The sequence below is a fragment of the Botrytis byssoidea genome (genome assembly GCF_014898295.1).
Source record: "Botrytis byssoidea strain MUCL 94 chromosome Unknown BBYS_042, whole genome shotgun sequence".
NCBI classification, from domain to species: domain Eukaryota; kingdom Fungi; phylum Ascomycota; class Leotiomycetes; order Helotiales; family Sclerotiniaceae; genus Botrytis; species Botrytis byssoidea.
In genome coordinates, this window is record NW_024065883.1 from 20334 (window position 1) to 33840 (window position 13507).

Sequence of the window (13507 nt, forward strand, 5' to 3'; positions counted from 1 at the left end):
GGTGGTCGCTAACAACAAAATCGTGTCTACCAGAAATCCCAGCCCACTTACTCACCAGTCCATTAAACTACTGCAACCTCGAGAAATTCATCAACATACTCGACAACCCTTCATACTACACAACACCCTCCACACAATAATACATACTTCAAAATGGCTTTGAAGAGAATCAACAAGGAACTCACAGACTTGGGCCGGTATGTTATATCTCTTGTCATTATTGTCACCGCCACGACGTTTGAAAGATCTTGGTGGGGCTACTTCGTGAGCGGGGTCTGGTGCAGGATTATCCAAAACTTCATGACGGCGATGATATCTCGTGTGGATGGTATTGAGAATAGTATACTAATATAATGTTTGAATAGTGACCCTCCCTCATCATGCTCTGCTGGTCCTATAGGAGACGATTTGGTATGTTATTCCTCCTTCAACATTTGATGCCCCTTCGAGGCACAGAATACCTTGAAATGCGCTCAAGATGGTCATGATATTATAACAAGTAAGATACATCGAAGAAAGGATACTAACATCATTTGTTTCATTTAGTTCCACTGGCAAGCTACTATCATGGGTCCTGTAAGTTTGATCTTATCTTCAAGTCTCTTTGATCCGAGGCCCTTCGGCCGACGATCTTTGAAATCTCGAATTTCATGAGTTATCATGATCATCTATCAATGTACTAACATCTCTACTAGTCTGACTCACCATATACCGGAGGTGTCTTCTTCCTCGCCATTCATTTCCCTACCGACTACCCATTCAAGCCTCCCAAGGTCAGCTTCACAACCAGAATCTATCACCCAAACATCAACTCGAACGGAAGCATCTGTTTAGACATCTTGAGAGATCAATGGTCCCCAGCTTTGACTATCTCTAAAGGTATATTGTCACTGTCATTACACTTTGTTAATTTACAACTAATCATTTATTTTAGTCCTTTTGTCTATCTGCTCCATGCTCACCGACCCCAACCCCGATGACCCACTTGTTCCAGAGATCGCACACGTTTACAAGACCGACCGATCTAGATATGAGGCCACAGCCAGAGAATGGACCCGAAAATACGCCATCTAAATTACATATTATAACCTTCAAATTACATATGACAAAGCATGACGGATCGGAATAATGGATGGGTTGATGAATTTCCTCTGTGTTCTCTCTATCTCTTCTATTCTATCCTATTGCGTAAAGGATTTGCTGGCGTCAACGAAACTCGATGAATGGACAACTTTTTGGTCTGGGTTTACTTAGGTACTTTACTCTTTTACACACGAAATACATTACATGGCAGACTTGTAAGCGCTACTGCTGGGGGGAATATTTTGCGATGGATTGGGGCAGAAATTGTGGGAGAGGCGAGAAAGATTTGTCGTGGATAGATATCGGAAGAATGCAATATGATGAATGAATGGATGGGTGGTGATGGATGATAAATAAGGGATGTGCTTGGGGAATTAGATGATCATGTTGCATGATGAACGGGTTGTCGTCGTCGTCACCGCCTTTTTCTTACTATTCCTCCTATTCTTTGATATTCAGGTCCATAGCATTACTCGGAGCTTTTCTTACTTTGTGATTTATTATTCTTTCTCGATTTGTGATGCATAATGTTGGGAGGGGGTATTTGTGAATGAGTGAAGATGTGAAATTTGAGACATGGTATTGGGTGTGAAATGTGATATCGGTGAAAGAATATGGAATTCGATGGATATTTAGTTTTATCCATTTGCCCATCCGTAAATCAATACTGGGTATGAAAAGTAATTGAATGCTTTTGTTTGTCTCTTGTGGCATTGATTCGTGGTAAGGATAATATGGACTAAGTCCTTTCTTTCATTGTTTCACTTCTGGATTTATTCATATGGTTATTTCGTCGGTTTGTTTTTGGTCGATGTTCTTGTTATGGGCGCTTATTAGAATGTAAGTGCTTTTTGTTTGGTTTGGGTGTGAGGGAGAGGAATTCGTCGCTGGTGTATATGGGGTGAGATCTGGATCTGGATCTGGATCTGGAATTGTGTAGGAGGGGGATTGGAGTTGGGGTGATGAGTGTTGCTGAGGAGTTTCTGGGATGGGGATGGATGGGGAGGGAGAGGTGTGATGGTGATGGTGATGGTGATGGTGATGGTGATGGCGATGATCTTTTCTTTTTCTTTTCTTAATTGTTGTTTATGCAAGCGCTTGGGTTTTCTGGAGTTTTGGGTTTCTGGGTTTCTGAGTTCTGAGTTCCGAGTTCCGAGTTCTGAGTTCTGAGTTCTGAGTTCTGAGTTCTGGGTTCTGAGTTCTAAGTTCTAAGTTCTGAGAGGGTGAGTGGGTTTGACTGACTACTTGTCGTGAGGATGTTTGATGTTTGATGTTTGAAATTTGAGATCTGGGTTTGATGATGTGGGAATTTGGAAATGTTTTGGAGGTGTGGGAGGGAAGAGAGACGAGGGAAGAGGGATGGTGCATATAGGGTTTGAGGTTTGTGGGGAGGGAGAGAGTGGTGACTTGCGAGGAATTGGAGGGGGGTGAGGGTATATGTGAGGGTATGTGTGTTGAGGATTCGGGACCGAGGGGAAGAGGTTGGAGAGATTGTGTTATGGTGGTGTGAAGATGATGAGGTTTTGTAGGGGGAGGGAAGGGATGCGGGTGTAAGAGGGGATAGAGGGAGGGTAGTGGAAGGATTGGAATTGGAACGGGTTTAGGTAGGTGCTAGGTTGCAAAGATATCTCTTGAAAGTCTTGTAACTTTTCTCTCGTGGTGTGAAGACTGCATCCCAATCTAATACTTGTCTATGATTCAATGTTTGGTATTATGAGATCTAGATAGTAGATAGTATTTACTAGTCATATTATGGATGTATAATCAATCATACATGCACGAAGTCATTATGAAATTCGTCCCTAGCTAGCTACCTAGCTTCAACCTAAGTTCGGTACTGAATACCGGATACTGTTACTGTGTATATGTATAAGGTTCCTTGTTTTTCATCAATATCAAACGGGAAATTTACCGATTCTTCTCGTTTTGATTCTTGGGGTTTATAGAGGTGTGAGTGTGGGTTTGAGATGGTGATGTGGGCTGATTTCGACGTACTATGGATGTACTACATCTCGGTAGACGTGGAGATGTGTGTGAAGCGGAGCGGATGTAGGAAAAGATTTGTCGAGATGCTTGGGATTGGAGGGTTGTGTATGGCATGGTAGGACTAGTATTATGGTTGGAGTGGTACTTGTTTGTGTTCTTTGTGTTGCGTAGGTAGGGGATCGACGGGAAGGATGGAACAGGAGGAGAGGGGGAACTCTCGGTACGGATTGCTGAGCTGTATTTTTATCCATCCACCTATCTATAAATCGTGTAGATACCTAGTTGAGCGATTATTGAGGATATTCTCATCACAGCCGATCATTGACGATACCTATTGATTGATCTATACAAGGGATTTTTCTTGGGGGTAAGAGATGGCGTAATGGGAATGAAAATATGGGCTGATGAGAGAAGAAATAGTGTAGCAAGGCTTGGGAGATCATACAATTGGTGTTGGGATATCGTACGTTGATATAGGTATTTGTATCTGATTAGTTGGTATCATCATCATGCGCGCCGTTGCCAATGTTGAATACTTTGATATTTGGTTATCCACAGGTCGCAAATAAGCTTTGAGGAGGGTTGAATGATACCCCTTCATCATCAGCTGTACGCCAGCCACACTACCATAACCAAAATCACAAATTTGATAGGACAAGGCTTACCGCCGCCAATTTTTATTCTTATTAAGTCTCTGAGCCTCAAAAGTGCATCAAACATCTTGGATATTTTAAGGGTACTTGTTGTACGATCATGTCAGATGCGTGTGTATTCTGATTGGCTACTGATTATGGCTTAGAGGATTCTGGTTTCAGTTTTTCGAAATGCATGCTAGGCTCGCACGCTCGCGCAGCGCTCTGGGCAGGTTTCGGGCGGGGATTTCTGGAACGAAGATAGGATACGGAGGCTTGGGGGTTACATTTGGGAGGTTTCGCAAACGGGGGGGTTGTGTGTGGGATGGCGAGAGGTGTGGCGAGTGGGATTTTGGTGGTTTGGTTTAGTTTGGTTTGTTTTGTTGAGATTGAGATACGATAGTTATACAACAGCAACATTCTCGTAATCTTTTAATACAGTCAGTCAATTGGTCAACCCAAGTAATAACCGATGGAACGCGTGAACGAGCGAACTTCGCATCCTTGATGTATAGGATAATAACTGTTGCTCAGATTCGCGCTTATTAAGGTTATCCGTAACAAATTTAGAACCCCATATCAAACAGACCAACCACGGTCCCTCTCAACCCATGTAACATCAATCCCCAATCCTCCCCTCGACCATTTTCTCTCCCACGTACCTTTCGGCAATCCTACTTGAGAAAAATTTCATCTCTCACACGTCCAAGAAGCTGATGAGACTAGACCTTAAGCTCTCTAGTCAACCATGGCCACCACTATCACTGTTTCGAAGCCCCTCTCTCTGACCACCCATTGCAACTCAGAGACGCTGGTTTCTCGACTCTCGAACCCATGAGACTGGATTTGTTCTATACATTATGCTCAGACACTTCCATACGAATCTAATTGTCAGGCCATCACATCCTGTTCCCCATGCATAAACGTGATGTTCTGAATGTTTTGTGACATTACCTTCCTCCCTCCTTCTCCTTGGCAGAAAGTTTCCTCGTTTCTTCCTCTCTGCTCTGAACATCTCTTCTCTTGGATTTCTCTTGTCTTTTCTTTTGGGCATCTCTGCAAAGTGAAGTCACACAACTTTCGATATTAATTCGCTGATTTTGGGACAGCCATCGGTGCAGGCATTGATTACAGGTACGTTTTGAATTTGGACGCCGAGTGTCTTGTTGACTGTTGTAATACTTCTCTTGCAAATATATCGCAAGTTGGAATGAACTCTCGTACTGATGATTTTGGGGGGGGTTTCAGTAGGCTTTTATCGTTTTTACGTTCATTCAAATAATCTTCTTTCGTTTTTACGATTACTTTCTGTTGGGAACTTCTGTCTATTCAGCAGGTCCTGAATCATATTACCCTTTAATACTACAACGATACCCACGCATAATTTGGACGAGAGGGAAAACGGAAGAAACTTCCTAAAAAGGCCTTGAGAAATCACGATTCCAGGTCGCAAAGTTTAAGATGTCTGAAAAGGCTTATGATAGAATGAGTACGGGATCGGTGAGGGTTTCGGAGAGATCAAGATGGCCACCATTGACGAGAATGTTGATGTCTGGTGAGATGACGGCGGAAATGCCGAGGGAGTTGACGATGAGGGAGAAATTCGACAGATGGATGGTGAACGAGGGATATCGACGATTGTGGGTCATCATTAGAATCATGGGAAGCATCAAGTTACTAACATCATTTCAGTTTCGTTTTCGTTTTCGCTTTACTCCATGTCATGGTTTTCACATTTGGATTCTTGAATTATCAGCTCAAGGATAGTTTTGGTATTGCTCGAAGTACATTTACCGTCACCTATGCGATTGCTAGATCCGCTGCTTTGACGCTACATTTCGATGTTGCTATGATTTTGTTCCCAGTTTGCCGTACTCTGATCTCTTTGGCACGTCAGACTCCTTTGAACGGCATCGTACAGTTCGATAAGAATATCACTTTCCATATGCTTACAGCTTGGTCTATTGTATTCTTCTCTTGGGTACACACTATTGCGCATTGGAACAACTTTGCTCAAATTTCAGCGAAGAATAATCTCGGTATTGGCGGTTTCCTCCTCGCCAACTTTGTCAGTGGACCTGGATGGACTGGATATGTTATGTTGGTTGCTCTCATGGCTATGGCCATTACTTCATACGAAAAGTATCGTCGAGCGAACTTCGAACGTTTCTGGTACACCCATCACTTTTTCGTCATCTTCTTTGTATTCTGGTCCGTCCACGGAGCTTTCTGCATGATTCAACCAGATACCGCCCCTTACTGTGTTAGTGTTGGTACATCGGCTATTGGTGTCTTCTGGCAATACTGGATGTATGGTGGTTACATTTACCTCGCTGAACGTATTGCACGTGAAATCCGCGGGAAGCATAAGACCTATGTTTCGAAGGTTGTTCAACACCCTTCCAACGTTTGCGAAATTCAGATCAAGAAAGAGAATACAAAGACAAGAGCTGGTCAATATATCTTTTTCTGTTGTCCCGAGGTCTCGATTTATCAATACCATCCTTTCACTCTCACATCGGCTCCCGAAGAAGATTACATTTCCATTCATATTAGAATGGTAGGAGATTTCACTAGAGCTGTTGGAAAAGCCCTTGGGTGTGAATTCGATAAGCCAAAGGATGGAAAGGGAGGATCTCAAGTTGTTGGTGTTAATCAAGGCTCGCCAGGATCTGATGGAGCTGATTCGGCTATTCGTCGTATCTTACCCCGTGTCTACGTAGATGGTCCCTTCGGTTCTGCCTCTGAGGACGTATTCAAATTCGAAGTCGCTATGCTTTGTGGTGCCGGTATTGGTGTTACTCCTTTCGCCTCGATCCTCAAATCCATCTGGTACCGCATGAACTATCCTCAAAAGAAGACGCGTCTCGGAAAGGTATATTTCTTCTGGATCTGTCGTGATTTCGGTTCTTTCGAATGGTTCCGTTCCCTTTTATTGGCAATCGAAGCCCAGGATATGGATAACAGGATTGAAATTCATACGTATTTGACGGCTAAGATTAAGGTGGATGATGCGACGAATATCATGATTAATGATGCAAATGCAGATCGTGATGCGATTACGGGGTTGAGAGCACCAACCAATTTTGGAAGACCTAATTGGGATATGATTTTCAAGAGTGTGAGAAAGATTCATAGTCCCAGTGAAGCGGGTGTGTTCTTCTGTGGTCCAAAGGTGTTGGGTAGTCAGTTGCATATCAAGTGCAATATGTATAGTGAGCCTGGTTAGTGCTTTCCATTTATCTCCTTTTTCACATTGCTGCAATGTACTAATGACGGTATAGGATTCAATTTCTGCTGGGGTAAAGAAAATTTCTAATCGTTACGACAACTTCACGTGCCACTGGGTACGATTCAGAGGGCGGCTGCATGCGTTACGAAGCAGCTTGGCTTCATTTATTTGACATCCATCTTATATCCATAGATGCATACATATACTATTTTTTCATTCATTTCTGAAATACCCTCCTTTTTGAACTATATTGTTTCCTTTATGGGTTGTATGTGATGAGGGGTTTGGGTTTTGATTTGGATCGGAGATGGAGAGGAAGATGGAGGAGAAGGAGATGGGAGAAAAGATATTTATTGGATTGATTGGTTCATGAGAAACATGGATGGATGAATGGACGATGGGTGTGCGCAGGGCGCAAGATACCAATCAATATATGAAAAATATGTTATTATATATTTTGATTATTATTATTGTTGTTGCTGTGGTTGTGGTTTTTATGCATAGTATTAGGTATTAGAGATTGCAAAAGATTTATTTGTATTAATAGTTAAAAATTATGATTGCTTGTTTATAGAGATGAAGAATTGGGACTTGGATTTTGAGATTTTGAGACTTGAGATTTCGAGGAGGGAAGTTTGCGGAGGGGAGTTTACGGTTTGTTAGTTATTCTCGAGTACGTTGATATGTGGTGATTGTGGATGGTGATCTGAATGTTGGGAAGATTGGGTGTGAGCTTCTGGGTTTCTAGAAGTAAGATTGCGTATCTACACACTTGGCCTGGGTAGTATGTTGGATTTGATGTCTCACTGTAAATACCTAGATGGATTCGCGGTACTTGTACAGCTAAGAAGCAGGTTCGAAGCTGAATACGTGTATCGCAAGAATCAAGATGGTGAACTACAAGGGGATGGGTGTGGTTTTTGAAGTAGTAGTGATTTGCTGAGCATAGCGAGCAGAGGTACTTTTTGGCTGTATGAGGAATCATTGAATTACACGTGATGAGGCGAGAAGCTGGATGCTTTGTAGTTTGTAGTTTGTAGTGAGCAAATTATGTAAAGGGGAGCTGCTAAGGATCGGTATTTATCCTGCTACTACCTGCTACCTGTTGAATTGTAACCTTATGTATGAAGTCTGAAAAGGACCCTTAAACCCTCGAGTCAATTGGATTTTCTCCCCTTTGTGTAGGTAGATAGATAGGTGAGATTCTACAATTCTACACGGTACAGTTCTACAACTACTTTCTTTTAGATCGCTTCTAGGGTTTTAATTATATATATTGCTTCGAAAAAGAAGCTTAAATGATTCTTTGGAAATTGGTTGTCGTTCTGGTCAATATCATTTATCGATCCTGGGATAGGTGGGGTGCAAATGGGAGATATTCTCATTTGACTTTTTGTCATTTGAGGACGTGTAATGCAGACAGAGCAGAGGCCAAGTACCTATGTATTGTGTACGTGGATAGATTTTCGGGTTTCTTGCTCTTTTTACACTTCTGGTTTCCTTCAGGTTTCTTTTGCGCATACTTTTTCGGGTATCGTTCTTTCTCGTGAATATCAAGATCAGTTTTGTTCCGAATCACCGTTTCATATTTCGGGGTGGAGTTTGAAGTCCAAGCACATGGATCTTGGCATTGGTAGAATGCGCAAGTGAAGATTTGCCGGGATGGTCTCGGTGTAAGATTGGATGGGAGCCAATTGGAGAAGTCAAGCGCAATGCCAAGATTACATCGAGGTTTCGAAATCGTATGTATGGGTGGATGATTTTAAAATGAGAGATGGGACGGGAGACAATAGTGGCTTGAAGGGGAAACGTCGTCAGGGGGTGAGGATCGTATATTTGAAGAAGTGGTGGAGAGTTGAAGTGCTGTGAGCTTGTATCCGAGTATGGGAGATCATTGGATTATGGAGATGTGTTACTGCATTAGGGGATTGTCGGAGGGATAAATGGAGGTGGTGACTACTTGTGGAAAAAGGTTGGAGCAAGAATGGGTGCATAAAACAAAAAAGGGTTATAAAGGACCCAGGAGAGCTTGGATATTGGTGGAGATACACAGAGCCAAGTACGGAGAACTTACACATCTCAGTCTCACAAAGTCTGCTCGTCTCGGCGTATATCCGTTCAGATATCGAACGCCGGTCTTGGTATTTTCTCTTCTCGACATCCTGCCAGGATGGATACAGTATATCGCGAACGAAGACTCCGTAAACACGACGGAGCCAGCCCGAGAATGGCGATTAAGCTTAACGGCGTCGTGGCATGTTGATTAACTTTTTCTATACCTTTCTTTTTTCGTTCTTGAAAAGAGGGAAGATTTTGATTGGGTGGGCTTAGCAAGTGGCAAGCCGTACTAAGTGCAGTTGAATGAGACAATGCGTTAGGTGGATATGCAATAATTGAATTTTGAGAGGGTGATTGACGATATATGAAGATGGGTGAATTCCTGTTTCGTTTCAATTTCCCCTTGGTCTGTTCGTCTGATATTCTTGTCCTATTATTTTGATATTACTGGTTTTGTGGAACATTTTCTTTTTATTCCAAGGAGAGATTATTTTATGAGTGGGAAATTTTGGAAAAAGATTTGAAGAGGGGATTCATTCATTGCAGATTGCAGATATTATCACTATATCTCTTGACGAGATTAGTCTTCTGGGAATTGGGAAGGGAATTTCTTCCTTGAGATATTCTTTGTACAACATTTACAACGCATACAATACAACTTGTACAACTTCTTTATCGACTCGACAGGCTCGAGCTCAAGACATTAACAGCACAACACTACACAAGGGGAGATTATCTGAGAGAAATCTCTTTATCCATTCTTTCAACCATCACTACAACAAACCCACATTCTTTCAACGCCCGTTTCAGTTTCTTTGAGAAGAACATTCCCTTTGGGAGAGGGGTTTAAAAACATCATCTCAACTAGACCTATCACGAACACCGATATCACAAGTTCACAACACAAGGTCTTTGTGTGAATCTTTGCCCACTGCGAAATAGATTTCTTTGACTCAGCCTGGGAACCAAATCATAAAGTTATTGATACCACCCCGGGGCTTGGAACTTAGTTTGAACTGATTGGAACTGATTGGAACTTCTTTCAATATCATTTTGGATACTTTGCATTTTACCTATTCAGTATTGCTGGATCAACATTTTATTTTCGAACTTACAAGAGATTACTTTCGCATTGCTGGCTAGCATATCATTTACCTTTCAGGTTGATCAATCGGTCCGATCGACTTTGTACAAATTTACTTGCGGAGAACAATATACATATTCCCACCACTCGTTACATCGGGAACGTCATAAACATCACATCGAGCTACAATGTATATTCCACGCCTTTCCTCCACTCTCAACGCGGCAACCCTCACCACCCGCGCGGAATCCCCTCCTACCTCCATCGCTAGTGAGGGATTCTGGGAAGTGCAATTTAATTTCTGGGGTACCATCCTCGCGTTCATCGTCGCCATCGCTATCATCACCGGACTCTTGACATGGTGTCTAGTGTGTCGCGGCAAGCGGATACAGAAGAAACTCGCTAGGGCTAAGGAAAAGGAACGGGAAGAGGAAGAGAGAGCCAAGAATGAAATGATGGGGAAGGTTCTGGGAGGCAGCGCAAATGGAGTTGCGAGAAATGGAAGTAAATTGGGTGTGGGAAGAAATGGGACGGTGAGGAAAAGCGAGATTAGCAGACCATTTCCAGCCAGATCAGAGAGTTCGGGGAGTGTGGATTCGATGGATGAGAAGAGGGAGTTGGAGATGGAGTATGAGAGGCAGAGTGGGAGGGATAATCACTGGTCTGAGAGGGCGGCTTGGAAAGAAGAGATGGCGGGAACGGAGAGTCCGGTTCCGTCGTATCATTCGAGGGAGAGGAATGGGGATGAGGAGAAGAGCGAGTGGAGGACGGAGAGTTTGAGAGGGGTTGATACCGTCGGAAGTGGAAATGCAAGTTCCACGCATGTGAATGGAAACGCAAATGCAGGAAATCCATGGCATAGGATCGAGGTTAATGGAACGGTGTATATGGGCCGAGAAAGAGGTGATTCAGCATATTTGGAAGATAAAGAGATCAAATTTGTGTAGCATTGAGTGGTGCTGTTCGTTCCAGGATCCTTTGAGTCAGATTGCATGATTCACTGGATGATTCATACATGTACTGACGAGATGTCATGTGTCCTGAATTGAGCTAACCCTCATTTCTGTATGGAATTTTGAATTTTTGACGGAGAGTTTGATGGGTTGGTGCAGAAGGGATGGGAAGGGATGGGAAGGGATGGGATAGAATGGGAATGGAAATGGGAATGGGAACGCAGGAAATGATACCATAGGATACGTTTGGAATTTGATAGCGAAATTTGCATAACTAGCTTGATAGTGCTTAATATTCCCAAGCAACAGTGATGGTGCGATGCACGCATTCTTACTTATTTCTATACATCTACACATACATATATTAATTTCTAATCATATGACATCATATTGTATAACATCTGAGAATGAGTTTAAGTGAAGTTTGAAGTATGGAGATGTGAGTGAGAGGGGAATGCTTCGGGAAAGAAAATTTCTTTGTGTGTGTGTGTGGATCTTTATTTCTGGTACGGAATAAGATAACTACCCAGTGGTTAGTCTTTACATCTTTTTCCATACCTAACATGTATTTATAGACGCGAGTCTCGAGGAATCGACATAGATTTACTGGCGAGATCAAATATAGAATACCCAGGTGAACAAACACACAACTCTATCCTCTCCTCTCCAGTAGACAAATCATATTCTTTCACTCCTTACAATCATTTCTAAGAATATCTCTCTCTTATCCTTGATATACATTTCTCAACAAAGCAATCTTTTACACTCCTTGCTCTCCAATCCTCTCACAAAGCACTCGCTATATAAACCTATTCTCCATTATCAGTCTACAAAGACTCTCATCACTACTTTCTAGATCGTTTCTACAAAGAGCGTCTACAATGGAAGATATCTTTTCTTTCTCTATTGTACCTCGTATCTTTGCTCCAGCGATACGCATAAAGAGAGTCTTTAATCCCATTGTACGATTGTCAATTCTCGTCTTGAGGTATCCTATATATACCTTCTCGTCCTTGCGGTTTTGTGTATTTATTCTTGGTTTTGCTATACTATAAAACAAATCCAATAAATAAACGAGATAACAAATAAACAGAGAGTCTATCACTTTACTTATACACACACTACTATATACATATATACTTCTCCAGCAAACGAAGAAACCAAAGTATAAAAATCTAAAGTTAAAAAAAACTCTCAATAAATAAAGCCCAAACAACAATATGGCGCCCGCACCACCCCCACAAACAAGCGCCTCAAGCGTCCTCAACTCACCTACATCCATCACAACACTCCTCCCCATCACCGTCGCCAAAGCCCTCGAAACCGGTTCCGCTTCTAGAATCCCCTCTATCGAAATCCTCCCTCCAAAATCCACTTCCGCCCCCAAGAGCATTCCCACATCCACATTCTCCACCTCCATCATATCCAAAACCAGTTCTACCATCTCTAGCACCGCTACCGCATCAGCAACATCTACTGCCGATAAAGGAATATTTACTCGTCCTTCTGGAAATCTCACTGCGATTATCACGATGATTATCGTAGCGATTTTTGTGGCGTATTGTGTGATTAGGTGTTGTATTTGTAAGAGTATGCGGAAGAGGAAGGAGTTGGAGAGGGAGAGGGGAGATTTGGAACGGGAGAGGGTGAGACAGATGAGGGAGAGGGAGGCGATTGAGATGGCGGGGAGGATGAGGGAGAGCAGTAGGGAGAGGATGAGGAAGGATGGCTGGGAAGATGTGCTTTTGCATGGGAGACATGTGGGTTAGGGGGATGGAATGAATCAATGAACTAAGATGAATAGAAATAAGGATGAACCAGAACATAGGAATTTATTGGTAGGTAAGAAAGAAGAGGAGGGAAATCGGTAAGTTTAAAGCAAGGGATAACAAGGCAGAATCTCCGATGGAGGAAAAGGAAAGAAAGATATAATTAAATGGTAAGTCCCCTCCCCCAAAAGGTAAAGTAATTCACAGGTAAGTCGTACATATTAGATGGCATCGGAGTCATAGGGAAAATATAAAGTTAATAAAACTAAGTTATTGCTAAAGATCCGAGATTGCTTCGAGCTGTATTGATGCAATGTGAATTATTTGATGTGAACGCAACATCTTCAAATTATGATGTTTAACAATCCAACTACAATTTGGAGGAGTCCCAGGGACCCGGAGAAGTCTCTAATACTAAGATTGAACTTATAGGGTCTAGATAAAGGAAACATATAACATGAATGAGATATCATCATTTGCTCTCTCTATTATTCGTCTGGAATGACCAAGTACTCACCACACCAAGCTCTTTAGTTCGTCGTTCTGTAACTTATTGGACGCAGCAATGTATGAGTCTCCGCATTTGCTAACGCAGTATTGAACATCATAAGTGGTATTCAATTTGAGAAATACCAAAGTACCCAAAACTGAGCATTCAGTGTTTCGTCAGTAGACGTGATACGCAATGCAAAATGATGATCGCTCTAGGA

The 13507-nt window shown here is 42.3% G+C and overlaps 4 protein-coding genes across 4 annotated transcripts; all 4 read left to right on the forward strand.

Annotated features, from left to right (window-relative positions):
• Nucleotides 1–153: 153 nt before the first annotated feature.
• EAE97_011792 (uncharacterized protein) lies at nt 154–1074 on the forward strand (the record flags this gene model as incomplete). Its single annotated transcript, XM_038882306.1, has 5 exons — nt 154–197; nt 366–411; nt 547–576; nt 696–879; nt 935–1074. The coding sequence occupies 5 exons, from the start codon at nt 154–156 to the stop codon at nt 1072–1074; spliced, it is 444 nt and encodes a 147-aa protein (XP_038726798.1).
• Nucleotides 1075–4163: 3089 nt separating this feature from the next.
• On the forward strand, nt 4164–7497 carry EAE97_011793 (uncharacterized protein). The gene is made up of 4 exons (XM_038882307.1): nt 4164–4835; nt 4950–5341; nt 5394–6925; nt 6986–7497. The coding sequence occupies exons 2-4, from the start codon at nt 5163–5165 to the stop codon at nt 7018–7020; spliced, it is 1746 nt and encodes a 581-aa protein (XP_038726799.1). The 5' UTR covers nt 4164–4835; nt 4950–5162; the 3' UTR covers nt 7021–7497.
• A 2766-nt stretch (nt 7498–10263) lies between these two features.
• On the forward strand, nt 10264–11022 carry EAE97_011794 (uncharacterized protein; the record flags this gene model as incomplete). The annotated part of the gene is made up of 1 exon (XM_038882308.1): nt 10264–11022. The coding sequence occupies one exon, from the start codon at nt 10264–10266 to the stop codon at nt 11020–11022; it is 759 nt and encodes a 252-aa protein (XP_038726800.1).
• Nucleotides 11023–12248: 1226 nt separating this feature from the next.
• On the forward strand, nt 12249–12797 carry EAE97_011795 (uncharacterized protein; the record flags this gene model as incomplete). Its single annotated transcript, XM_038882309.1, has 1 exon — nt 12249–12797. The coding sequence occupies one exon, from the start codon at nt 12249–12251 to the stop codon at nt 12795–12797; it is 549 nt and encodes a 182-aa protein (XP_038726801.1).
• Between the last annotated feature and the right edge of the window lie 710 nt (nt 12798–13507).

What these genes read in the sequence shown, in the direction of transcription:
- EAE97_011793 (XM_038882307.1), top strand. Translation starts at nt 5,163, where the DNA reads ATGTCTGAAAAGGCTTATGATAGAATGAGTACGGGATCGGTGAGGGTT. An exon ending in AACGAGGGATATCGACGATT is followed by an intron (nt 5,342 to 5,393) that starts GTGGGTCATCAT and finishes ACATCATTTCAG; the next exon opens with TTTCGTTTTCGTTTTCGCTT. An exon ending in CAATATGTATAGTGAGCCTG is followed by an intron (nt 6,926 to 6,985) that starts GTTAGTGCTTTC and finishes ATGACGGTATAG; the next exon opens with GATTCAATTTCTGCTGGGGT.